The sequence below is a fragment of the Trachypithecus francoisi genome, unplaced genomic scaffold (genome assembly GCF_009764315.1).
Source record: "Trachypithecus francoisi isolate TF-2019V2 unplaced genomic scaffold, Tfra_2.0 Lachesis_group5, whole genome shotgun sequence".
NCBI classification, from domain to species: domain Eukaryota; kingdom Metazoa; phylum Chordata; class Mammalia; order Primates; family Cercopithecidae; genus Trachypithecus; species Trachypithecus francoisi.
Window position 1 is genome coordinate 99,376,553 of NW_022681470.1, and position 26,849 is coordinate 99,403,401.

At 47.0% G+C, this 26,849-nt stretch overlaps 2 protein-coding genes across 3 annotated transcripts; one reads left to right on the forward strand and one right to left on the reverse strand.

Moving 5' to 3' along the window:
• On the reverse strand, positions 1–26,849 carry LOC117074138. The gene is made up of 4 exons (XM_033195357.1): positions 25,621–26,849; positions 25,331–25,499; positions 18,747–19,099; positions 1–1,041 (listed from the first exon to the last, which is right to left on the reverse strand). Exons 1-4 carry the CDS (start codon positions 26,023–26,025, stop codon positions 625–627), a joined length of 1,344 nt encoding a protein of 447 aa, XP_033051248.1. The 5' UTR covers positions 26,026–26,849; the 3' UTR covers positions 1–624.
• LOC117075522 (histone H4) lies at positions 16,120–25,620 on the forward strand. Of its 2 annotated transcripts, none has more exons than XM_033197977.1 (2): positions 16,120–19,764; positions 20,041–20,548. In XM_033197977.1, exon 1 carries the CDS (start codon positions 18,591–18,593, stop codon positions 18,900–18,902), a length of 312 nt encoding a protein of 103 aa, XP_033053868.1. In that variant the 5' UTR covers positions 16,120–18,590; the 3' UTR covers positions 18,903–19,764; positions 20,041–20,548. The 2 variants fall into 2 exon arrangements, with proteins under 2 accessions (XP_033053868.1, XP_033053869.1); XM_033197978.1 differs by lacking the exon at positions 20,041–20,548 and adding an exon at positions 24,449–25,620 and having other exon boundaries at positions 16,516–19,020.

A 26,849-nucleotide genomic window follows, 5' to 3' on the forward strand; every position in this document is an offset into this window, starting at 1 on the left:
GGAAGAAATCTTAACGCCAGCTAGACAAGTTAACTCTTCCCTTGTTTTTGCATTTTTATTCTATACTTTGTGGAAATGTTGTTCTCTTCCTTGAAATAATACCTCAGCCCACACATTTTTAAAAATCGCCAGGTATTTACTCCCGCCCGCTTAAATTACTATTCCGGCTTGGGCACCGCCTGTAGTATGCAATGAGGAAGATGCTGAACTTTAATTAAACGTATACACTTCTTAAATAAACCAGGAAACGGGTTTATAATTTTTAAGGGACTCGCCCCACCCTTACACTCACGATATTCCACATCTCGAAACTCCCATTGTCTCTTGCCGCCATGCAAAACTTTACCCACAGAATTGGGAGCCAGAGCTCTGGCCTTAAACCAGCGTGAAAAGGAAGGCTCGGCCGGAACCACAAGGACCATGCCTCTGTGGCTTTTTCTACCGCCAGCCAACTCGCGGCTGGGTTTTGGGCTCTGTAACGTCACCCACCACTACGAGTGCCCCTGGCCCCTGACCGGTGCGCAAGGCAGACGCACGCCAGATGGAGAGCCGGTACAGCTGCTCTTGATGAAAACGGCAGTGGCTCTGAAAAGAGCCTTTAGATCGACCACTTAAAAATATGCCTTAGGCCCGCTCCCCGCGGATGCGGCGGGCCAACTGGATGTCCTTGGGCATGATGGTCACGCGCTTGGCATGGATGGCGCATAGGTTCGTGTCTTCAAACAGCCCCACCAGGTACGCCTCGCTGGCCTCCTGCAGCGCCATCACGGCAGAACTCTGGAAGCGCAGGTCCGTCTTAAAGTCCTGCGCGATCTCGCGTACCAGCCGCTGGAAGGGCAGCTTGCGAATCAGCAACTCCGTAGACTTCTGGTAGCGCCGGATCTCCCGCAGGGCCACGGTGCCGGGCCGGTAGCGGTGCGGCTTCTTCACCCCGCCCGTGGCCGGCGCGCTCTTGCGGGCAGCTTTGGTGGCCAGCTGCTTCCTCGGGGCCTTGCCGCCGGTCGACTTGCGGGCAGTCTGCTTAGTACGGGCCATGCTGTATCACTGTTACGAGAGAAGCCAGGCAGTCTTATTTATAGACGTAGCTTCGTCTTGATTGGGCCTGAAAAGGAAATTTTCAAACTTGTTATCTCATTGGTTAAAATTCAATCCTATTTACCGGGTGGAAGATTGTTCTGCTAATCTTTCTTTCCTTATTATTTCCCCCTTTCCCGATTCTTTTCTGTAATTTTATCGATCATGGGTCGTTTTTGAAACGTTTCCTTTAAATTGGTGTAACTTTTGTAAAAGCAATGTATAAAGCGTTTTGCATCCCATTTTAACAGATTTTTTTTCCTCAGAATTCAAGTATGGCCTTCTATGAGCTATCAGCCTATGTTTCAGGTTACCTGTTACTGTAGCTTTTCTACCATAGCTAACATTTATTTCACATCTGGCATTTTGCTCAGCAAGTTAGATGCATTATGTACCATGGATGACCAAAGCTTAGCAAAAAAAATATGTAATTGAAGGAATGAAAAAATTGAACGTATTTATTTGACCTCGCAACCCAGCCAAAGCCACTTCATCTGGGTAGTGTGCTGACCTATATTGACCTGATATTAGAGTCTCTGCCTTCCTTTAGTCTTTTCTGCCTGGGATGTGGTTCCCTCTTCCTCATCCTCACATCAATGACCAGTTAGGTCTTGCAGATGATAAACTTCTAAATCAAAGAAGGACAACACCAGAAATATTCATTTCTCCTTTACAATGTAGAATAGTTTGTAAATAAGTGCTTATTAGCCAGATTACAAGTTAAAGTTTCAAAGCAAATTATTCATCAATTGCTGACTTGCAAACATTTTATTCAGTAAAGTGTTTTATAATGCTTAAAAGTTTAATATTTTTTTCTGTTCTCTATGAAGAGAGTAAAGATGCTTTGCTTTTTCAATTTCATGTGCTTTGAAGTATGTATTGTTCAGAACAGTAAATATCATAATGGTTATATAGAAGTAACTGATAGTTAAAAGTTGTAGTAGTTAATATAAAACTTTTAATCATATGCTTATTTTAATTAAAAACCATTACAAGCTATAAAAACTCAAACCTGAGAAAAGCAGGCCCGAAAAGCTTAAAACTTACTTTGATGATGTCATTATGAGCTATCTTCCTACTGAAGTAAAAGTAAAGTAAAAGTGGTTTTAAGGGGACTTCCTGAACACTAAACACAATGTAGAAATCTGTTAGCTTAATTAATATCTTCAAGAGTCTCTCATGGGCAAAAGCATCCTCCTCTCAAGAGATCTAAAATGTACAAAAGTGTAACTGATGTGAACAAATGTTATTGCTCTCTGTGGTGGTTTTGTAATAATGCCTTACAGACAGCAGGTACTACTCAGTGTTTAAAGTTCTTCTACATACACTTTATCATTTAATCCCTACTCTGTGAAATAGATATTACTTTTCTCACTTTACAGATAAGAAAACTGAGTCTCAGAGAAATTATGGCTTGTCCTGGGTAAGTAACAAAGCCTGTGTAATATTCTAAAGCGAAAGAATGAAACTGTAATGATGAAACTTTCTATTTCATTAGGCTTAGAGGATACCTTTTTTTTTTTTTTCTTTTGAGACGAAGTCTCACTCTGTCACCCAGGCTGGAGTGCAGTGGTGGGATCTCTGCTCACTGCAACCTCCGCCTCCTGGGTTCAAGCAATTCTCCTGTCTCAGCCTCCTGAATAACTGGGACTAGAGGCGCACGCCAACACCCCCAGCTTGCTTATTTATTTATTTATTATTTATTTATTTACTTACTTACTTACTTATATTTTTAGTAGAGACAGGGTTTCACCATATTGGTCAGGCTGGTCTCAAACTCCTGACCTCAGGTGATCCACCCTCCTCAGCCTCCCAAAGTGCTTGGGTTACAGGCGTGAGCCCCACGTACCCAGCCAGTATATTTTTAAAGCACAAAAGCGTTTTCCCATCATGCAATCACACCATCTAGTATTTCTCAAACATCTACATCCAACTATTCCCATCAGAAGGGAACACTACCCCATGGAATCTGGATGATAGCCCAAAGCAGCCCACCCAAGCATCCCATTTCTTTGCAATATACTTTATGATGTATGCACTCTTGACCATAATGTATAGATGTGTTCATTTAAATAAGAAAAGGGCATCCAATCGAAGAGTAAACTTCTAATGGCTATAGGTATCATTTCTCAGAATAAAATAATCAGAGGTATAGTTGCCTTAGAAGTCATCTTTAAGAACAGAATTCAGATCAATTGTTAGTTCAGTTTCACCTAGTCCGCACATTGGACACCAGAGTGACATTTCTGTGAAAGGTCTCAATCCACCACTATATCAGAAGCAGCTTTATGGTGCAAAAGAAGCTCTGCTTTTCTGGAGTTATAACATAGAGGGAATATTCCTCCTAAAATTTTTGAACTGTCCTTCAGCAGAAATTATAAGGGTGTGCAGCTTGAATACTGAGAACTGAAATTTCATTAGATAGCACGGGGGAATAGACAAGAGAAGATTAAAATTTACCTAACAAGAAATAAACAGGCAAAAGAAAATATCAATAAATGAATTATTAGGCACATAATATTTTGTATGTACATGTGTTTACTTTTAATATAAAAGTAACGGACTAAGTTAAGATAGATGTTCCAATAAGATAGTTTATGTTTCATTTTTGGCTTCAAGTACCCTCAGGGTTATAAGTATCATAAGCTGAGTCCAGCTGAATTGTTGGTTTGTGGGTTGGTGAGGCCCTGTGCCTGATTTGATTTTCTCTTGAATGGTCTGCAGCCCTGGACCAAGTTGAAGAAGCCTTGAGAGTGTCAGCTTTTTTCCTTACCCCATTATAAGTTAAACGCATTCCTTAAATATCCTGCTCATTTGATAAAACTTGGCACAGCACCCTTCTCCTTTCTACTGGTCCCAAATACTTACTACCTGTACTCTACAGCTCAAATTTTTTACAATTTCTCCTTTATTATCTAACATATTCCACTGGATATGTGTTACAGGAAAGGGCTCCCGATCTAGACCCCTAGAGAGGGTTATTTGATATCCGGCAAGAAGGAATTCAGGACCAGTCCATAAAGTGAAAGCAAGTTTATTAGGAAAGTAAAGGAATAAAAGAATGCTACTCCATAGAGAGAACAACCCTGAGGGCTACTGGTTGCCCATTTTTATGGTGATTTCTTGATTATATGCTAAACAGCGGTGGGGTGGTGGGCCCCGCCTTTCATCCCAGCTACTCCGGAGGCTGAGACAAGATCACTTGAAGCCAAGAGGCAGAGGTTGCAGTGAGCTGACATCGCGCCACTGCACTCCAGCCTGGACCACAGAGCGAGAATCCGTACCCCGCACCTCGCCACCCGCAAAAAATCACTGCCAGTAAGGAACAAACAGCCAAGACGAAGAAGTACTGAGATGTAAAGAGATATACAACAGGCCAGGTGCGGTGGCTCACGCCTGTAATCCCAGCAATTTGGGAGGCCGAGGCAGGCGGATTACGAGGTCAGAAAATCGAGACCATCCTGGCTAACACGGTGAAATCCCGTCTCTACTAAAAATATAAAAGAAAAAAAATTAGCCGGGCGTGGTGGCAGGTGCCTGTAGTCCCAGCTACTTGGGAGGCTAAGGCAGGAGAATGGCCTGAACCCGGGAGGCGGAGCTTGAAGTGAGCCAAGATCGCGCCACTGCACTCCAGCCTGGGTAACAGTACCAGACTCCGTCTCAAAAAAAAAAAAAAAAGATGTAAAATAATGTGATACATTCTGCGAGAGTTACTAAAGAGTCAGAAAAGGGCAAGCGTGTTTCTTCTCTGCCTGAAGCAGCCAAGGGAGAAGAAGATATCTGTTGCCAAAGCTGGGGTGTCACAGGTGCACACTGCAATGCCCGGCTAATTTTTTGTATTTTAGTAGACACAAGGTTTCATGATGTTGCCCAGGCTGGTCTCAAACTCCTGAGCTCCGGCAATCCACCCGCCTCGCCTCACAAAGTGCTAGGATTACAGGCGTCAGCCACCACGCCCGGCCTATATACGTATATTTTTTCTAACACTTACATACTTTTTCTTGGTGCCAACAATGTTTTAAACACTTTACATGTATAACTCATTTTATCCTCACAAAACCCTATCAAGTAGGTAGTATAAGTATGTCCATATACAGATTGGGACATGGAGGAATCACAGAGAGGTTAAGAAACTTTCTCAGAGTCACACAGTCAGTGCCAAACCAGGTTTCAACTCCAGAGTCTCCCTTTAGTCACTATTCAACACTACTAATATCAAAGAAGTAAGATGTTGATGCAGGATTTATAGTAATTTAAAAGATCAGAAATAACCAACAGCCGGGGTGTAGTGGCCCATGCTTATAATTCCAGCAGTTTGGGAGCCCGAGGGGGGCAAGTTTGTTGGGAGCTGGAGACCAGCCTGACAACATGGCAAAACCCTGTTTCTACAAAAACTATAAAAATTAGCTGGACGTGGTGGTGCGTGCACTTGTAGTCTGAGCTACTTGGGAGGCTGAGGTGGGAGGATCGCTTGAGCCTGGGAGATTGAGGCTACAGGCTGCAGTGAGTTATGATCACACCACTGCACTCCAGCCTGGGCGACAGAGACCCTGTCTCAAAAACAAAACAAAACAACCTCTGACAATGTAGGAATGCTGAAATGAATATTAATTCTAAGTAAAAACTCAACGTATCCCAATTAGCCCAAGACCACTACTTAGTCTACCTAAGCCAAGTTTGTTGACTTGTTACGATGAGGGAGAACACACAACAGAGAAACTGGTGGCAGGGTGGTGGGAGGAGGGTGCTCACCAAACAAGAGGAAAATTGGAGTTATCATTGATTTTGGGAGAAGAGTGGAGTGTAGTTTTCACAGGCTCAAAGCAAAGCAGGGCTCTATGAAAGGGTAGGCATAGGATGGGACTTTGAAGTGGATCCAGGGTCTTGCTTCCTTGGAAACTACGAAGTTGAGATAGAGGTGGAATGCTGTGTTCAGAAATCTCTTACTTGAAGTTTTGCACCTGGGTTGAAAATTACTGCTGTTTTTTGTGTCAAGGTGGCTTAGGTCCTTCATTGGAGGAGGGGGATGCTTCATTGTTGCTGATATGATCTCAAGCAGCCAAAGTTCTGATGGTCTGTGATTTTGAGCACAAGTTTCTCTGTGAAAAAGAAAGGAGTGGTCACTCAAAGAGGGGAGTTATGAACCTTTATAGCTGTAGCATGCCCTTGGGAGAAGAATGTTTTCTGTTATTTCTGGGCTAGCTTTATCTCTGTTAGTGCAGCCTAATGAATGGCAGAACAGGTTTTGGATTTTCTCAGTCCTAGCGAATTTCTGCTTCTCGAAGTGCATGTTAGTGGTAATGTGTTTTATATCTTACTTTCTTATTTTCCCTCCCTTTAATCTATATTTTATTTTATTTATATTTTTGAGATGGAGTCTCGCTCTGTCCCCAGGGTGGAGTGCAGTGGTGCGATCTCAGCTCACTGCAACCTCTGCCTCCTGGGTTCAAGCGATTCTCCTGCCTCTTTCTCCTTCCTCAGCCTCCTGAGTAGCTGGGACCATAGGCATGTGCCACAATGCCTGGCTAATTTTTGTATTTTTAGTAAAGACAAGGTTTCACCATGTTGGCCAGGCTGGTCTCGATCTCCTGACCTCATGATCCACTGGCCTCGACCTTCCAAAGTGCTGGGATTACAGGCATGAGCCACCACGCCTGGCCTAATCTATAGTTAAAATATTGAACTTTTCCATGTACTCCTGAACATTAAATAAACATTAAAAACAAACAAACATACAAAACAACAACAACAACCAAAAAGAAAAAAGCAGGCCGGGCATGGTGGCTCACGCTTGTAATCACAGCACTTTGGAAGGCCAAGGCGGGCAGATCACGAGGTCAGGAGTTCGAGACCAGCCTGACTAACATGGTGAAATCCCATCTCTACTCAAACTACAAAAACTAGCTGGGCACGGTGGTGCGTGCCTGTAATCCCAGCTACTCAGGAGGCTGAGGCAGGAGAATCTCTTGAACCATGAGGCAGAGGTTACAGTGAGCCGAGATCACACCACTGCACTCCAGCCAGGACGACAGAGTGAGACTCCATCTCAAAAACAAAACAAACAAACAAACAAACAAACAAAAACCAGAAAAACAAAAAAAAACCTCCCAAAAAAACCACAACTATAAGTTGTAACCCATAGTACAATTAATTTACTTGGTAGAGATCATCTTTTCCTTTCATTTTGCCCTTTTATAAGAATAATAAAACGAGAAAATATCACCAATAGTAATTATCATTTTGTGAAACTTGTTGCAATTTTTATTTTCCTGTGAATGTGACTGGGAGGCCATGTAATGTATTTCTCTTTTTTCTTTTTCTTTTTTCTTTCTGAGACAGAGTCACTCTGTCGCCCAGGCTGGAGTGCAGTGGAGGATCTTAACTCACTGCAAGCTCCGGCTCCCAGGTTCATGCCATTCTCCTGCCTCAGCCTCCCGAGTAGCTGGGACTACAGGTGTCCGCCACTCATGTCCGGCTAATTTTTTTTTTTTTGTATTTATAGTAGAGATGGATTTCTACCATGTTAACCAGGATGGTCTTGATCTCCTGACCTTGTGATCCACCCGCCTCAGCCTCCCAGAATGCTGGGATTACAGGCGTGAGCCACAGCGCCTGGCCAATGTAAATGTATTTCTTACTGTAGACTGAGGTCAGGACAGTGGGCTGTACTGTATAAATATTGATATTATTTGTCTCTATTCCATGTATCACTTTCTCCTGAAGCATCGAAACTAATACAAAAAAAAAAGCAAAACACAAAACCTAGGCCCAAATTCCACCTTGGCCATGTTTTAGCCCAGTAACTCACATTCCCCAGTGTCTAATCTTTACCAGAAACTTCCTTATCTGTAAAATAGGGTAAAAGCCTTTTCTTCTTTCCAGGATTGTTGTGGACTCAAATGAGAGGCTGTTAGTGAAAGGTTTCTGTGAATTGTAAAGCTCCTAGGAACCCAATTATTCCTGCTGGCTTGGCCACATAGTCTAAAAAAATCTCTACATAATTAGCATCTAGAGATTAGATAATTTACCCATTTTTTTCCACGTGCTTGTCTATTTCCCAGCATGATGGTAACATTTCCAAGGGAAAGATCTAGAATATATGTTCTATGAATTAATGTTTATCATAAAAATAATGAAATTGCTAATAACTATTGATTTATTGTCATGTTGAGACTCTGCTCCAAGTACTTTGTATGGACTGTATAGCAATTTATCCCTGCACTAATCCTATGAGGTATGTGTATTTATTGTTACTGTTTTACAGATATTGAAACTAAGACACTGAGCCTCTATTTTAGCCTCATGTCTTCTTTCCTTCCAGCTTTCCCCAGGCAAGTAAATGCAGGCCACAGTCTGCCAGCCGCCCAACCATTCAGGCTTTTCATTATTATAGGAAGTATCTGGTCAAGGACTACCAACATCTTCCTGTCCTGCCCCGTGAGTTCCCCAAGTGGAGACACAGCCTGTTCCCCAACACCTACACTCATGAACACAGGAGGGTTGGCCAAAATTGCACAGCTTTGATGCTTAGTTTTATACTCAGGTGTAAGTGACTGATAGAAGGGCCTTTTGGAGGTAGAGAGTGCACAGGCTCTGAAGAGGCAAGACCAGGGGAAGTCTGGACCTGCTTCCAGAGTGTCCTCCCACAAGGCTTAGTGCTCAGGACCTGTAGTGGGTTGAATATGTTCCCTAAAGTTCATGTCTATATTCACCCTGAGAGCCTTTAGAGGGAGCATGGTACTTTATTTCAGACTTCTGGTCTTCAGAACTGTGGAAGAATACAGTTCTGTTGTTTTCAGCTACCAAGTTTGTGGTCATTTGTTATGGCAGCCCTAGGAAACTAACACGGGTTGAGTATCCCTTATCTGAAATGCTTGGGACTGAGAGTGTTTCCGGTCTCAGATTTTGGAATATTTGCATATATATAATGAGATATATTGGGGATGGGACCCAAGACTGAACACGAAATCCATCTATGTTTCATAAATACCTTAATAACACTTACACTGTGCTCCATTTTCTCCAACAACTTGACTTTCTGTACTATAGGTAAACATAAATGTTTTCTCTCCTCACCCCCCCCTTTTTTTTTTTTTTTTTTTTTTTTTTTGAGACGGAGTCTCGCTCTGTCGCCCAGGCTGGAGTGCAGTGGCCGGATCTCAGCTCACTGCAAGCTCTGCCTCCCGGGTTTACGCCATTCTCCTGCCTCAGCCTCCCGAGTAGCTGGGACTACAGGCGCCCACCACCTCGCCCGGCTAGATTTTTGTATTTTTTAGTAGAGACGGGGTTTCACCGTGTTAGCCAGGATGGTCTCGATCTCTTGACCTCGTGATCCGCCCTTCTCGGCCTCCCAAAGTGCTGGGATTACAGGCTTGAGCCACTGCGCCCGGCCCTCACCCCCTTTTTTTTTTGAGACAGAGTCTTGCTCTGTCGCCCAGGCTGGAGTGCAATGGCATAATCTCAGGTCACTGCAACCTCCGCCTCCTGGATTCAAGTGATTCTCCTGCCTCAGCCTCCCGAGTTGCTGGGACTACAGGCACGTGCCGCCACGCCTGGCTAAATATTGTATTTTTAGTAGAGACGGGGTTTCACCATGTTGGTCAGGCTGGTCTCGAACTCCTGACCTCAAGTGATCCAGCTGCCTCAGCCTTGCAAAGTGCTGGAATCACAGGCGTGAGTCACCGTGCCTGGCCTTGCTTCTTCTCTTTTAAAATCACTGTCACTCATGGGGTATCTGCAGGCCTTTTTCATATTTTCAACAATATCTTTATACCACAGAGTAGAGAATAAACAAACAAACAAACAAAAAATACCCACAGTGAGTAAGGCACATAGGTCTTGGCTCCTACGTGGGGCATTATGGGGAACGTGCTGTTGATGACACTGGCCTGCACACATGCCATTTTATGACCCTTTGTGAGTGTGTGCACGTTGGGGAAACCGGGCATGTGCAAAAAAGATACGTCTCAGTGGAAAGGGGCTGGGAGGGCCTTTTTTTTTCTTTCCTTGGGCACCCTGAATAAGCTATACATTGTATGACCCATTGTGTGAGGTCAGGTGTGGCATTTTCCACTGAGGCACCACATTAGTGCACAAAATTGTTCAGATTTTGGAGCATAGGGTTTCGGATTTTCAGATTAGGGATGCTCAACATGTACAACATCCTTGCAACAATCTGGGTGTGAGCTTTCCTCAAGAGCAAGAAGAGCTTGCCACTTCTGCTGTATGACCACGGTGAAGCCAGCCTGTCACCCTCCTGCCCTGGATGACCCCAGGGAGCTCTACAGAGGTCCATGGCTGTGGGAGGCCAGTAATTGTCTAGGAGAGCTCAGTGCCACTTGCAAAGACAACAGATCTCTCTAGAAATTCTGGGCTGAGCAGGTGAAGGCGGCTGGCCAGGCCCATGAAGGAGCCTAGTCAGCCATAAGGAAAGGTTCACTGTGGGGCCCCCGACTTCCCATTCCTGATCTCCTTTTCACCTCTGCTGCCTCTGACTTCCTTTTCTCTTTCCCTCCAAGTATACCTCATACTCTGCTCCTGATGACACTCAAATCTCACCCCTCCCCGCCCCCCGTCAAATAAAAAGAGCCTAGCGGCTCTTGTAAGAACGGTGTATTCGTTTTCTAGTGTTGCATTGATAAGTTATCATAAACTTAGTGGTTTAGAACAACACAGATTTGCCGGGCGTGGTGGCTCACGCCTGTAATCCCAGCACTTTGGGAGGCCGAGGCGGGTGGATCACCTGAGGTCAGGAGTTCGAGACCAGCCTGACCAACATGGTGAAAACCCCTCTCTCCTAAAAATACAAAACTTAGCCGGGTATTGTGGCACGTGCCTGCAATCCCAGCTACTCAGGAGGCTAAGGCAGGAGAATTGCTTGAACCTGGGAGGCAGAGGATGCAGTGAGCTGACATCACGCCATTGCACTCCAGAATAGGCAACAAGAGCGAAACTCCATCTCAAAAAAAAAAAAAAAAAAAAAACAAAAGAAACAAAACAACAACAACAACAACAACAACAAAAACCACACAAATTTATTCTCTTATCATTCTGGAGGTCAGAAGCCCCACATAACTTTTAAGGGGCTAAAACAAATGTCTGAAGGACTGGTTTGTTCTGGAGCCTCCAGGTATATAATCCATTTTTTGAATCTTCCAGCTTCTAGAAACTGGCATTTTTTAGCACCTGGACAGATCACTCTAATGTCTGCTTCTGTCATCACACCCCCTTCTCCCTGATTGACCCTCTCGTCTCTCTAAGGACTCATGTGATTATATGAGGGGCTCATCTCAGTAATCCAGGATAAGTTCTTTATCTCAAGGTCCTTAATTTATTCACATTTGCAAAGTTCCTCCGCCATATAAGGTAACATATTCACAGATTCCAAGGATTGGGATGCGGGTATCTCTGTGGGGCTATTATTCAGTCTACTCCAAATGTGCACTCCTCCCTAAAGTATTTCTCTTTGAGCACCAAGGGGAACTCTGCCTTCAGCTAAGGCTACACAACTAGCCTGATGGTGGACTGTAGCAACTTGTAGGCAAGGGGTACAGCTCAGGGCAGCTACCCCTCCCTCTTCTGGGGCCAACCTGGAGGAAGTTCCTTCCAGAGTCCAGGTTATACTTGCTTCTGGCCTGCAAATTCCTGAGAATTCTTTGAAACCTAGGAGGGGCCTGGTATTATGCCCTTTTGAGTGAGAATTCAGAGGCCAGTGGAATTAGGGCAACCAGGCACTTCCTGATCATCTACTATGCTCCAGGATGCTGACTTGGAGAGATGAAGAAGGCAAAATGCCCGTTCTGACGGCACTCAGAATTTCGCAGGGAACTGGAAGGATAAATGAATCTGGGAGGGACTGCTAAACCAGAGTGGAGGGTAAACTTGTTAGAACCTGAGAAGAATGCTGTCTGAAAAGGTAGAGAAGTCAGGAGAAGCAGTGAGGCCCTCAACCGTGTGTATCACAATGCCTCCTGTCACTTCCTTTCTGAGCTTCCAGTACAAGCTTCTCGGTGGGTGTTTTCTGCCCAAGCACATGAACTTTGGAGACCTCGCACTTTGGACACAGTCCCTGGCCCTGACACTTAATAGTTTTGGGAACTTGGACAAAATACTCAAAGGTTCCTAGTCTGTAAAGTGAGAATGATAAAACATCTGCCTTCCTTGCAGGATTGTTGTGGTGATGTATAAGACATAAAATAGGAAGCATAGTCAGCAGTCCCTGAGCTTAAGGAATGTTAAGTTATAAGCATTATTTCTGAACTTTGGTGCACAATATGACCCTGTTGACACCTCCTTTGCCTCCTTGGGACATATTCTCTTCTGGTGGTCCTCATCCCTTTCCAGCTATCCTCTGTCTCTTGGTATTCTCCTAATCTACCAACTCCCATCAATGTTCCTGCTTGCCCAGGGTGCCTGTCTCAGTCTTCTTCTTTTCTCCCTAACCCCTGCGAAGATCTCATCAAATTCCCTGCCTTTCGTTTTCCTTATCGATTTGCTGAGGGCTTACTGACAAGTATCTCCAGCTGAGACCCTTTACTGATTCCAGTAATAACAACTGGTGGATGTGTTCTCCTAGATAGAGAACAACAATCTCAATTTTCAATGTCGGGAGGGACTTTATGCATCTTTTTGCTTTCAAAAGCAATTTCTGTCTGGGCGTGGTGGTTCATGCCTGTAATTCCAGCACTTTGGGAGGCCAAGGCGGTTGTCTCACTTGAGGTCAGGGGTTCGAGACCAGCCCGGCCAACACGGTGAAACCCCCGTCTCTACTAAAAATACAAAAAATTAGCTGGGCGTGGTGGCAGGCGCCTATAATCCCAGCTACTTGGGAGGCTGAGGCAGGAGAATCGCTTGAACCCGAGAGGCGTAAGTTGCAGTGAGCAGAGATCTTTCCACCGCACTCCAGCCTGGGCAACCGAGAGAGACTCTGTCTCAAAAAAACAAAAACAAAAAGAAAAGCAATTTCTTCTCTCTGCATTCTCCATGTTACTAAAATGTAACATCAACCCCATAGCTCCTCAGGCCAGAAGAACCTTTGTTGCCTGCATTCTCCAAATGCCTAAATCACCAATTTTTTTTTTTTTTTTTTTTTGAGATGAAGTCTCACTCTGTCGCCCAGGCTAGAGTGCAGTGGCACGATCTTGGCTCACTGCAACCTCCACCACCCTGGTTCTAGCAATTCTCCTGCCTCAGCCTCCCGAGTAGCTGGGACTACAGGTGTGTGCCACCACGCCTGGCTGATTTTTTTTTTTTTTTTTTTTTTTTTTATTCTGAGATGGAGTCTTGCTCTGTCGCCTAGGCTGGAGTGCAGTGGTGCAATCTGGTCTCGCTGCAGGCTCTGCCTCCCGGGCTGACGCCATTCTCCTGCCTCAGCCTCCTGAGTAGCTGGGACTACAGGCACCTGCCACCACGCCCGGCTAATTTTTTGTATCTGTAGTAGAGACGGGGTTTCACCGTGTTAGCCAGGATGGTCTCCATCTCCTGACCTCATGATCCCCCCGCCTCGGCCTCCCAAAGTGCTGGGATTACAGGCATGAGCCACCGTGCCTGGCCAACTTTTGTATTTGTAGTAGAGAGGAGGTTTCACTGTGTTGGCCAGGCTGGTCTTGAACTCCTGACCTCATGTGATTGGCCCACCTTGGCCTCACAAAGTGCTGGGATTAGAGGCATGAGCCATCATGCCCCGCCCTAAAATACCAAATCTTATCAAATCTACATTCTACAATTCTGTCACATCCATCACTTCATCTCTGTCCACTCCTAGCATTGACTTAGCTGAGGACATCATCAACTCTGATCAAAGGACCCTAAGTCTAAGTAACAATACCGGTTTCATGGCAGGGCTTCCCTGGAACTAGGCTGGATGTAATGAGAATTTTCAAGAGAATGTGAATTGCTCTTTACTTGATTTTCTTTCTTTCTCTCTTTCTCCCTCTTTCTTTCTCTTTCTTTCTTTCTTTCTTTCTTTCTTTCTTTCTCTGCTTCCTTCCTTCCTTCCTTCCTTCCTTCCTTCTTTCCTTCTTTTTTTTCTTTCTTTCCTTTCTTTCTTTCTTTCTTCTGTTTGTTTTGAGATGGAGTATTGCTTTTGTCACCCAGTTTGGAGTGCAATGGTGCGATCTCAGCTCACTGCAACCTCCGCCTCCCGGGTCCAAGCGATTCTGGTGCCTTATCCTCCTGAGTAGGTGGGATTACAGGTGCCCACCAACAAGTCCAGCTAATTTTTTTTTTTTTTTTGTATTTTTAGTAGAGATGGGGTTTCACCATGTTGGTCAGGCTGGTCTCGAACTCCTGACCTCAGGTGATCTGCCCGCCTCGGCTTCCCAAAGTGCTGGAATTACAGGCGTGAGCCACCGCGCCCGGCAATTTTCTTTCTTTCTTTCTTTCTTTTTTTTTTTTTGAGACGGAGTCTCGCTCTGTCGCCCAGGTTGGAGTGCAGTGGCCGGATCTTGGCTCACTGCAAGTTCCGCCTCCCGGGGTTACGCCATTCTCCTGCCTCAGCCTCCCGAGTAGCTGGGACTACAGGTGCCCGATACCTCGCCCAGCTAGTTTTTTTGTATTTTTTTAGTAGAGACGGGGTTTCACCGTGTTAGCCAGGATGGTCTCGAACTCCTGACCTCAGGGGATCCACCTGCCTCGGCCTCCCAAAGTGCTGGGATTACAGGCTTGAGCCACCGCGCCCGGCCGATTTTCTTTTCTTTAAGACCAATCTGAAAGTGCGGAACTCTGTGCACCTGAAATGCTTACATTTTGATATTGACATGAAAAAATTGGGTCCTACTTTGCCCCAGTTTCTCAACCCAAAGAAGACATTCCAAAAGTTTCCTATGGGGCCTAGGAAGTTTGGCCTTCACAGGATAGTGGCAGCAGTGTTAACTTTGTCCTATGACCAAAAGGTGTCAAAGCTGTTACTCAACTGTCTGTGACAGTATGGGAAACCCTGACAGCACTGGAGAATTCCTCATGGTCCTTCCAGACCATGGTCACGGTGAGAACCAGATCCTGTTGCCCTGGCCCCGCGGGGAAATCCCCAAGATAGCTGCTGATAGTTAAGGAAACAGTGTCCTGCCTAGGCTGGGTGAGAGAGATTGGGTCAGACAGGCTGCACTTCCTCAGTGAGTGTGCATATGCCTGTTCGCACTGCCTATCGTTTCCTCACCCAATGTGAGAGCAGGGGGCTCAGCTGGGCTGAGTGGAGAATTCATGGGACCTTTCCATGGTCAAGACCCAAAACTTCTATTGTATAGCATCCCTGGAACAGAGAACAGGAGGCAGTCAAGGCCCCAGCTTCAACCTTTTGACAGTAAACCGAAAAGACCAAGTAGTGAGGCCTCCACTGTCTCACACAAGCCAAGACCAGGTCTTAGACTATCCAGTGTTCCTTTCTCTCTTTCACGGTGCTGAATTTGGGGAATGAGCACTCCATTGTCATAGGAGGGGCAGATGGGGGTGGAAGAGTGAGAAGGGTGAAGGTAGGACATAGACATCGCCACTAAGCCAGAGACCCCTGAACTGCCATAGCCATGACATGCACAGGTTGTCCTCAAATCCCAGGGCCATGGACAGGTCTTGGTGTCTTTCGAATTTTAAGTTGGTTGGCATCTGTCTAGTTTAAAACCCGATTTAGCTTCAGTTCAACCAGGGAGTATGATTCTTTGGGGAGAGGGCGCTGACCTAGAAATCTACATGCTCAGTGGTCTGCCCAGCCACTAATGGCTCTGACACACTGGAAAGGCACTCACCCTCTGAGAGTTTCAGACTATATCTTTGAAAATAAAATTCAGTGGATGAGGTACTGGGTGCAAAGGTATTGTCCTCAACAGCTCTAAGTTGCTACTTCTAACTCACAGAGTACATATCACAAAGGATCCCACCATCCATTGTCGGTCTGAGCAGGGAATGGGACTTTGGCAGACCATGAATCCTATATTAGGTTCTAGAGGAACTATAACAAAACACCACAGACTTGGGGGTTTAAACCGAGATTGTACCACTGCACTCCAGCCTGGGTGACAGAGTAAGACTCTGAATCAAAAAAAAAAAAAAGTGTATACATGGGAGCACTCTGAGATGAGTAACTCAAAGGGGTGGTTAGAATTTGGGATCTACTAACAGCAGGGGAAAAGGAGGAGGAATAAAGGACATATGGAAAACCAAATGACTTTTGAAAAGATAAATGGTCCCTTAGAATAGATGGGAGATTCGAGTCTTGTGACAATGTCTATTTGGGTGTGATGACTACTTTTCATCTCTGAGATTAGATTTGCTTCTAGTCCTGAAGAAGATTTATGACAACTGAGTTAAAAATTTGAGATTTGCGAGGAGGATCTGCTATTAAACAGGTAAGGGATTTTAGCTGTTTATTTCAGCTGAAAATAATTCTTAAGTCGAAACTGGCACATTTGGAGGTAGCATGTCCTGATCCCCTTAAAAAGGGAACTGAATAGACCCCGTATCTCTGATTCTGCCCAGGGTCCTGTGCCCGCTGACACCAGAAATCACCACTCCTCTCAGCCTTGTTTTGTGGTTGTTTTATCATGCTGCAATTTGGCTATGTCTTTTCTAACGGTGTTTAAAAGCAATCAGATGCAGGAACTTTTCCTTTTATTAACTATTATTGAGCTTATATTGGACACTGAACTAAGTGTCAGTTTACAAAAATGAATACACAAAAATCACTGCCAGTAAGGAACACACAGCCAAGATGGGGGAGTACTAAGATGTAAAGAGATGTAAAATAATGTGAGAGATTCGGCGAGAGTTACTAAAGAGTCAGAAAAGGGCAAGCATGTTTCTTCTCTGTCCTGAAGCAGCCAAGGGAGAGGAAGATGTCTGATGCCAATGCTGGGGTGTTGGTTTAGGCATGTAGATGCTGTGATGCGTAGTGGAACCGTTCAATGAGCAGACAGGAGAACCAGCTTTATGCGGGGAGGGAGAGAATTGCTCCCCTCATCCCCCGTGAGTCACACCCTGGAGATGATAAATTTCAACATTTTGATTTCGGGAGATTTTGAGTTTTGAGCTTAAAATGACCGAAGAACCACGAGGTGGATCTACGTGTTTCGAGTCCAGAAGTCTGAATACAGATTTACGATTTATGAGTACATAGGAGGTGGATCCAAGGGAGAGATTAAACAGGGCACAGAAGAGTTTCTAAAAATAATATTTTTCGGGGAAAAAAACCCCCAACAAAACACGATTCTTTCAGCAGAAACCAGAACATTTGCTCACAGACTCTCCTACAGAGAGCCCTGATAAAGTAATAAACATGCTAACAGTAAGAACCCCAACCAATTTCATAGGGCAGTTTGTGGTAATTACTCTCAGTATGGAGCAGATAGTCCTCTTGCAAAACCCGATTTAGCAAACTTTGCTAGCTCCATGCGGGGCCTCCAAAGGACACAGTTGGGCACTAAATCCTGGCTGAAAACAAAGGCCGATTTAGAGGATGCGTATAAACGGATGCACAGACTATCCCTCAGTCTTCTCTGTAGCAGGCCCTCCGTATACGCGGGTTCCCCAAGATCGAAATATCAAACAAATGAATTTTTTAAAAAAAGTACAACAAAAGCTAGTAAAAATAAAAACAGCATAACAATTACTTACATAGCATTTACATTAGATTTGGTGTTACAAAGTAATTTAGAGACCATTTAAAGTACACGGGAGGATGTGCATAGTTATGTGCAAATACTACGCCATTTTCTATGAGAGACTTGAGCAACCTGGATTTTGGTATCGGCGGGAGCCCTGGACCAATCCCCCTCAGTTCTACCGAGGGAGAACTGTTTTGTTTCTTCCAGCACTGCTTTGACCGACAGCGTGTTGGGATTCGCTGACCTCCATGAGAAAGCTTGGCAGCATGCTGAGATCAGTTTTCCCAGGGCCAGAATTCTCCCGTGTGAGCTAAAATAGAGTGGCTCGGTCCAACAAAACAGAGCCTAGAGTCAGGAATTATGGCGAACCTGCTCCCTGCCGTCCTCCCTTGGCGCACAGATCCCTGGCGCCGCCGCTCTCGAGGCGGCCTCTCGGGTGTTAGCCTCATCGTCTGAACGGCGCTTCCTGAGGCTTTATATAAGCACGGCTCTGAATCCGCTCGTCCGGATTAAATCCTGCGCTGGCGCGCTCCTGCCCGCCTCCGGCCTCCATTTGCTCTACCTGAGGCTCCCTCCAGAAGAACTTTCCCTTAGCCTCAGTGCAGTGCCTTCCGGGCGTCCTCAGACCAGACACAGGCCAAAGCCACTGCAGAATCCGGAAGCCCCTGGTTGGGATCTGAATTCTCCCGGGGACTATGGCGTAGTGGGTGGGGAGGGGGGGAAGAGGGTGGGAGGGACCTGAGCAGAGTGGAGGAGGAGGGAGAGAAAAACAGAAAAGAAATGACGAAATGTCGAGAGGGCGGGGACAACTGAGAAAGCTTCCCGCCGGCGCGCTTTCGGTTTTCAATCTGGTCCGATACTCTTGTATATCAGGCGAAGAGCGTGCTTCCCTTGACAGAAGCTGTCTTTCAGGCTGTAGCAGTCATGTCTGGCAGGGGAAAGGGTGGAAAAGGCTTAGGCAAAGGGGGCGCTAAGCGCCACCGCAAGGTCCTGAGAGACAACATTCAGGGCATCACCAAGCCTGCCATTCGGCGTCTAGCTCGGCGTGGCGGCGTTAAGCGGATCTCTGGCCTCATTTACGAGGAGACCCGCGGTGTGCTGAAGGTGTTCCTGGAGAACGTGATTCGGGACGCAGTCACCTACACCGAGCACGCCAAGCGCAAGACCGTCACAGCCATGGATGTGGTGTACGCGCTCAAGCGCCAGGGGCGCACACTGTACGGCTTCGGAGGCTAGGCCGCCGCTCCAGCTTTGCACGTTTCGATCCCAAAGGCCCTTTTTAGGGCCGACCACTTGCTCATCTGAGGAGCTGGACACTTGACTGTATAAAGTGCAACAGTAACGATGTTGGAAGGTAACTGGCAGTGGGGCGACAGTCGGATCTGAAGTTAACGGAAAGCTACTGTGGCCCATGGCGCTCACAGCCGTAAAGACTTAAGTCGTTGACCGAAAGCGGCTTTTTCACTTAGTTGGGCTTTTTTTTTTTTTTTTTTAGCCTTTATCGATATGAAAGGTTGAATGTGCTCTAGGTTTGAGCACTCCTTTCTCGGCTTGCTCTTCTGGAGCAGAATATAGGCACACCTAGAGGGGCACGTCAGTCTTTGCGATCACCAGATCTGGTTCAGAGAAATAGGCACTGGCAATTTACACGTGCCTTGCTAGGTAATCTCACTATATTTGCTCAGGCAAAGTGGGAGAATCAGCCTTAGATTTTCGTTCTAGAGATGCCGGCTTTCCCACCTGATCGGCTTAGATTTCGTGATTGACTGTTCTGGGCTTCATTTTACCCTCTACATAACAAGCGGGTGGACTAGATGCCTTAGTAAGGGTCCATGTTATATGGTATCTTCAGCCACGCACTCAGCTCAATCTTAACACAGTTAAAAAAATGAGTTTCTAGCAAGCTATCTGCCCAGTGCCTGAGAAGTATCATTTCTTGTGTTCAGTAAAAAGGCTCCTAATTTAATCAAGGACCTATGAGATAACTGTCTTTCAGCTGTGGCATTGCAAGGATACAAATGCAGAGACATTTTAACGTGATCCTTCTTTAAGAGTGAACCAACGATATGATCTGAAAGCAACTTCACCACTAATTCAGGTATGTGACTTCTACTTCTTAGGGCCTGTTGTAGCTTAGAATGGGAGACCTGCAGAAACGTGCCTACCATCAATACAGAAAGCACAATTTAATTTTGACAAGGCAAAAGCCAAATCTGTATCAGCATGGCATATGTTACAGCAAGCTATTCTTTACACTACCACCTCTAAATTGCCCTAATTTGGATTAAAGTGTGGGTTCACATTTCTAATCCTTATAGTTTTGCAGCCATTGCATAGCCCATAATATATATATATATTTTTTTTAACATTCTAGGCTTATGATTTTACTGTGTATGTATTTGGAAGAAGAAATTCTGTCAGCTCCCAAAGGATAGACCAGCAGTTGCTTTATTGGTTTTCAGATGTGGCTGCTCTCATCAGCATCAAACACTTGAGACTGAATTAAGCTTAAAACACGGTACTTAGCAATCAGGTTGCCCGCAAAGCACTGGATGCAAGACTTGCCTTCCAGGAGCTTACCAATCAGGTTGCCAGCAAAGCGGTGGATGCAAGACTTGCCCTCCAGGAGCTTACCATCAGAACGGAGAAGACAAACAAATGCATAATATATAGACGACATAATTCCATACCTGTACACATTTAAGAATAAACAGTCCAATAGTAAGAGGCAGTACATATTCAATTGCTGAGAAATGTAGACAATAACTACTGTAGGAATCCTAATGCTACAGAAGTCACTGGCTGCTGGGAAACCAAGGAAAACCTGGCTATGGACGTTGGGGCTTGTGTCCGACTCTGAATAAAGGGCAGAATGATTGGCATCCTACTGAGATACATAGTAAAGGGGGTGCGGGCAGGGAGGAAGTGGCAAGAATAACATTTGTGAAGATGTCCAGGTAAGAAATATTGGTTGTAATGCTCAAGATGTTTCCTTTTCCCTTTTAAATCTGACCTGTGATTTCCAGCATTGCTATTTCAAGTATCACTGATTTTTTTTAATTTTAAAGGCAATGCTGATGAATCTATCTGATCCTCACCAAGATCCACTAAAGGAGATATCAAAAATTTGAAGATAAAGAAAGAAAGGGAGTGGGGGAGAAAACACATCCATTGCCTGAATTAGTTGTTCTCAAAATGTAGCCTCTCATCTAGCAGCACTGATCACCTGGGATAAACTCTTGGGCCCCACCCCAGACCTATTGAATGAGAAACTGAGGGGTGAGATAGTAATCGGTGCTTTAAAAAAGCCCTCCCGGTGATTCTGATACACATTAAAGGTTGAAAGCCACTGACTTAGGTAACAGCCTGCCTTCCTTCCTTTCTTCCTTTCTTTCTTTCTTCCTTCCTTCCTTCCTTCCTTCCTTCCTTCCTTCCTTCCTTCCCTCCCTCCCTTCCCCCCTTCCTTTCTTTTTCTTTCTTTCTTTCTTTCTTTCTTTCTTCTTTTTCTTTCTTTCTCTTTCTTTCGTTTCTCTTTTTCTTTCTCTTTCTTTCTTTCTCTTTCTTTTCTTTAATTTCTTTCCTTCCTTCCCTTCCTTCCTTCCTCTTTCTTTTTATGAGATGGAGTCTCAATCTGTCATGCAGGCTGGAATGCAGTGGCACGATCTTGGCTGACCGCAACCTCCACTTCTCGGGTTCAAGTGATTCTCCTGCCTCAGCCTCCCGCGTAGCTGGGACTACGGGCGCCCACGACCACGCCGGGCTAATTTTTGTATTTTTAGTAGAGATGGAGGTTTTGCCATGTTGGCCAGGCTGGTCTCGAACTCCTGACTTTAGGTGACCCGCCCTCCTCGGCCTCCCAAAATGCTGGGATTACAGGCGTGAGCCACTGCGCCTGTCCTCTTTTTCTTTTTTTTAAACAGCTTTTGTTTTAATGAAAAAATATTTAAAACCTGAATATATGTTGCCCAGATGTTTACCCAAATGTAAAAATTTGCTTTAGTTTGAGGCCCAGCTAATTTGTGTATTTTTATTAGAGACCGGGTTTCACCGTGTTGGCCAGGCTGGTCTTGAACTGCTGACCTCAGGGGATCCACCCATCTCAGCCTCCCAAAGTGCTGGGATTACAGGCATGAGCCACCATGCCCGGCCACTTACTGAGAATTCCTGCCTTTTTCACAGGATTATTTTAAGGATCAAATGAAAAGTTCTACGTGAAAGAAGAATGAGGCCATGAAGTGATACCGAAACCAAAGGTGATATATGTATTGCCTTTCCCACTCAATGTAGTTCGTTTTTTGTTTTGTTTTTTTGAGAGACGATTTAACTCTACTTATTGTTACCAGGCATTGCTTGGGTACTGCTACTACGGAAATAAAGAAAGACAAATCCTTACCCTGAGAAATGTTGCCAGCCTAATGCTGAGAGGTTAAGGAAGGGAAGGGGTATTAAGATAGGAGAGGGCAGAGGCAAGGAGGAGGGCCCAAAGAGATGAGGGCAAAGAAGAGCAAGGGAGCCGGGCACTGTGGCTCATGCCTGTAATCCCAGCACTTTGGGAGGCCAAGGCAGGCAGATCACGAGCTCAAGAGATTGAGACCATCCTGGCCAACATGGTGAAACCCCGTTTCTACTAAAAATATAAAAATTAGCTGGGTGTGGTGACACGCACCTGTAGTCCCAGCTACTCTGGAGGCTGAGGCAGGAGAATCGCATGAACCCGGGAGACGGTGGTTGGAGTGAGCCGAGATTGTGCCACTGCACTCCAGCCTGGGCGACAGAGCGAGACTCCGTCTCAAAAAAAAAAAAAGAAAGAAAAAGATAGCTCTCCTACAGAATGGAAGCTCAGTGTGGCAGGGCAGAAAGACCAGCCTGACTATGTAATCTACTAGACCAGAGCTGGCGAGAGCTTCAGTTAAGGCATGGTCGTGGGTAGACGGAGAAAAGGTGATACAATTGAAAATCAGAAGGTAGATTTAGTAACATTTGGAACTCATGAGATTTGCACAGAGGGCAAGAGGAAGGGACACCTGACCCAGAACAGATGGGGGTAATGAAGGTGTCTTCCAGGAAGACGGGGAATGTGGAAAGAAACAAATCGGTTTGGAAAGCAAGAGGATGCATGTGGTTTTGGAAATAAACTGGGTTTGAAGTGCCTAGTATCCATCCAGAAGGACCTGTCTACCAGGCAGTTAGAAACATTGGTGTAGCCAGGCACAGTGGCTCACGTCTATAATCCTAGCACTTTGGGAGGCCAAGGTGGGAGGATGGCTTGAGCCCAGGATTTCGAGACCAGCCTGGGCAATGCAGTGAGATCCTGACTCTACAAAAAATAAAAAAAATTAGCCGGGCCTGGTGGTGTGTGCCTGTAGTCCCAGTTACTCTCTCTCTCTCTCTCTCTCTCACACACACACACACACACACACACAGACACACACACACAAAATGTGTAGAGCTCAGGATAGGGTCTCAGCAGAAGATACCAATTTGGGACCATTTAGCTAAGGGATAGAAATATGGAAAGCAGGGAGTCAATCTCACTTGAGTTGCAGGGAGAAAAGAAGGTGGCCAAGGCCAGCACGGGGGAAACCAGGAATATTGATGGGGAAGAGAAAGACATGAGAAGACCGAGATGGGGACCTAGAGAAGGATAAGGGTGACCAGGAGAGTGGACAAGTCCTCTTCTAAGGAAGAAAAAGCAGTGTAAACATGGCCATGTCTCTTACCACGTAGTTCCCCTCCAAACACACACACACCTGTCCCCCACTAGCCTGCCTAAGGCAGAATTAAATGTGAACAAAGCACGTTTTTCACTTCATAAAAGCCACAGATTCAGAGTGGACTTACTGGCAACCAAGGTAGCCACGTAGAAGCTAGTTATTAGAGGAAGAGGTGGGTTTGAGACAGGGTCTCACTCTCTTGTCACCCACACTGGAGTGCAGTGGCACAGTCTGAGCTCACAGCAGCCTCTGCCTCCCGGGCTTAAGTGATTCTCCCACCTCAGCCTTCCGAGTAGCTGGGACCACAGGCAAATGACACCACCCCCGGCTAGGTACTTCTTTTTTCTTTTTCCTTTTTTGTTTTTGTTGTTGTTGTAGAGACAGGGTCTCGCCAAGTTTCCCAAGCTGGTCTGGAACTTTTGACTTCAAGCAATCCGCCCGCCTCCGCCTCCCAAAGTGCTAGGATTAACAGCTGTGAGCCACAGTGCCCAGCCAGAGGAAGCGTATTTCTTTACCGTATCCTGGCAGATTCCTGAGTGCAGGCCTTCACAGTGCCAGGACCACAAGATGTAATGAATTCTATTCCTGACTGGATATGAAAAAAATGCCACGAAATTTTCCTTTGAGATTCAGCCGGGGAGACCTGGAGTTTAGAGGTGCCCAGACTGGTGAGTGAAAGGAGTGTGATCCGGGGGGTGGGGGCAGTCAGAGGACCTAGATGTCTGACACCAACATCCCCAGGTTCCAGTCTCTGCTCAGTCACTACTGGGCCTGAGAAGCTGGGTGCAGAGATGGTGGGTGACCCACCCACCTCTGAAGGTCACTACTTTTTGAAGTCAGAATACCGCCCATGCACTGTGGGCCTAAGCAGGTTCTGAGGGTCTCCGCAGAGACCCAGAGGCATGCTCTAGAAATTGCTGTGACTCTGGAGCAGAAACATGTGGCAGTCCCCAGCAGGGCTCACCTACACTGCTCTCCTCACTTAACACGCCTCAGGAAAGGCAAAATGGCAGCTTTACAAAACGAAGTTTTCTTCCATTTTCCCTTCTCCCCTCTTAATTCTCACAGATCTCTGCAGTGACTGCTTTTAACCTGTCAACTGTGAGGAAACAAACAGAAAACCAAAGCCCTGGCTTCTTTGAGGTGGAAATAAATGACCGAGAAGGTGTTACCTAAGACCTCTACGGCCATTTGTATCTGGCCCTGTGTAGAGTGGGCTCTGCAAGACCCTGCCTCACTTTCCCACTAAGAGGCCTTGGACTTCCCAGCTCCCAGAGACTATAGAGATCGCCTCTGAGGCCTCCTGTCACGCTTTCCTAAGGTGAGGAACTTCATTTGCCCAACGGAGGCCCACGTTCTGCCTGTTTGATCTACTGTCTTCCCAAGGATCTGAACTCGGGGACCAGCGTCTGCCCACATGTCCGACGAAAACAATGTAAAGGAACTACTGAGTCTGGACAGAAAATCCAGACATACCATGCAGCTTCTAAGAGGACCGAGTGCCCTCACTGGAATAGAGTGAGTCTCCTTCTGTGGACATGGACAGGGAACAGCTCGATGAAGCCCAGATTCACAAAATTCCGCCCACACCCCGTGCCCCCGGGAATTTTGGCTTAGGGGCAGGATGTGGGGGTTAACACTGTGCTGGTGGAGGTGGCGCGGGCCCCACCGGCAGCCCCAGCGCAGTTCTCCCCACGTTTGCCCGGAGAACCCCGGCGAGGCCCAGGTGGTCATTTCCCTCCCCAGCCGGAGGGCCGCGCCGGGTGAGGCCGGTTTGGGCGCGAAGCACGGGCGTGTGGCCCTCCACTTCCGTAAAGGCCAGGCGCTCTCAGGACCGCGAGCCCTGAGCGTCCGCCTGGTGACCCCTGGCCTCGGGACCGACGCCCCGTCCCTCCTGCCCCGCCTCCCCCAGCCACGCAGGGCCCCGGTCACGCGCGGGAAGAGCCGGACCGCCAAAGCCCCCAAGCCGGCGCCCAGGAAAGCGGCCGCAGCCCGGCCAGTCCGGATAGGCCAACTGGCCGAAGTCGGCAGAGCTCAAGATGGCACCGCAGCAGGGGACCTGACTTGTCAACCGACCCGGTGTTTTGTTGGGGGCGTGACCGGAAGTGCCTTCCCCGCTCTACTGCCCGAGGAGGACGGAGGGCAAGCGGTACAGCTTCTTCCAAGTGCTGATGTGGGTGGCTCTGAAAAGAGCCTTTTGGATACGATGGAACCTCCGACCGAACGCGCACTTCTTAAGCCCGCTCACCACGGATGCGGCGGGCCAGCTGGATGTCCTTGGGCATAATGGTCACGCGCTTGGCGTGGATGGCGCACAGGTTCGTGTCTTCGAACAGCCCCACCAGGTACGCCTCGCTGGCCTCCTGCAGCGCCATCACGGCAGAACTCTGGAAGCGCAGGTCCGTCTTAAAGTCCTGCGCGATCTCGCGTACCAGCCGCTGGAAGGGCAGCTTGCGGATCAGCAGCTCCGTGGACTTCTGGTAGCGCCGGATCTCCCGCAGGGCCACGGTGCCGGGCCGGTAGCGGTGCGGCTTCTTCACCCCGCCCGTGGCCGGCGCGCTCTTGCGGGCCGCCTTGGTGGCCAGCTGCTTCCTCGGGGCCTTGCCGCCGGTCGACTTGCGGGCAGTCTGCTTAGTACGGGCCATAGCGAACCAAAACACAAGCCTACCAGCGCAGCGGCGGGGAGAGAAACGAGCTGCTGCCCCTGCGGCAGCCGTCTTTATAAGCACAGTCTTTTCCCGATTGGGCGGAACAAGAATTGAAAATCCCGCGCTGGCTGTCCATTGGCTGTGACGTCACCCGTCCTAAAGTCACCGGTTGGCTTGGGCAGTCCTCCCTAATCCCGCCCACCCGCCTCACTTTCTACTTTCCAGTTGGCCAAGTTTTGCAAGCTTGTTTTTCCCCTTTCCTTCAGGGTGAAAGTCGGTTTCCATTGCAGTTTTGTCAGATTGTTCCCTGTCCGCCCTTCGCTTCCTTTCTTGCTGCGCCCTGCGGCTCCGGCATGGACCCTCATTCTTCCATTTGCCCCCAACCTCCAGTTTCTACTTGGCGGATCGTTTTTCGCCTGTCGGGTACCTTTTGGGTGGGAGAGGTGTCCGCCCCCAGATTCCGCCTCCGAGACCCTTACTCTCCGCCGCCGGGGCGCTTTGGAAAACAAAACAGAAACTAAGACTTAAGTCAGCTCCGTGAAGCCAAGACCCAGCTCCGCCACACTGGCGAGCACTACCCGCTCAGGGTCCTCCCCATCGGGGGTGGGGGCAAGGAGCACGTCCCGCTAGTGCTAGGCTAGGTCTAAGTGCCCGGCCACGGCCTGCGGAAACCATTGGGGAAGCGCGCGCTCCGGGCGCAACACTTAAGCGCCTTGGGTACTGCCCGCGGCACTGGTGTTCGTGACTGTGTGGAGTGGACTGTGGCGGCGCCCAGGATGTTTGGCGCCTCCACCTGCGCTGGGAAGTCCTAGGACTGGGGA

What these genes read in the sequence shown, in the direction of transcription:
- LOC117075522 (XM_033197977.1), top strand. Translation starts at nt 18,591, where the DNA reads ATGTCTGGCAGGGGAAAGGGTGGAAAAGGCTTAGGCAAAGGGGGCGCT.
- LOC117074138 (XM_033195357.1), bottom strand. Translation starts at nt 26,025, where the DNA reads ATGGCCCGTACTAAGCAGACTGCCCGCAAGTCGACCGGCGGCAAGGCC. An exon ending in GCCGCATCCGTGGTGAGCGG is followed by an intron (nt 25,500 to 25,620) that starts GCTTAAGAAGTG and finishes CTCGGGCAGTAG; the next exon opens with AGCGGGGAAGGCACTTCCGG. An exon ending in CCGGCTTGGGGGCTTTGGCG is followed by an intron (nt 19,100 to 25,330) that starts GTCCGGCTCTTC and finishes CAACGACTTAAG; the next exon opens with TCTTTACGGCTGTGAGCGCC.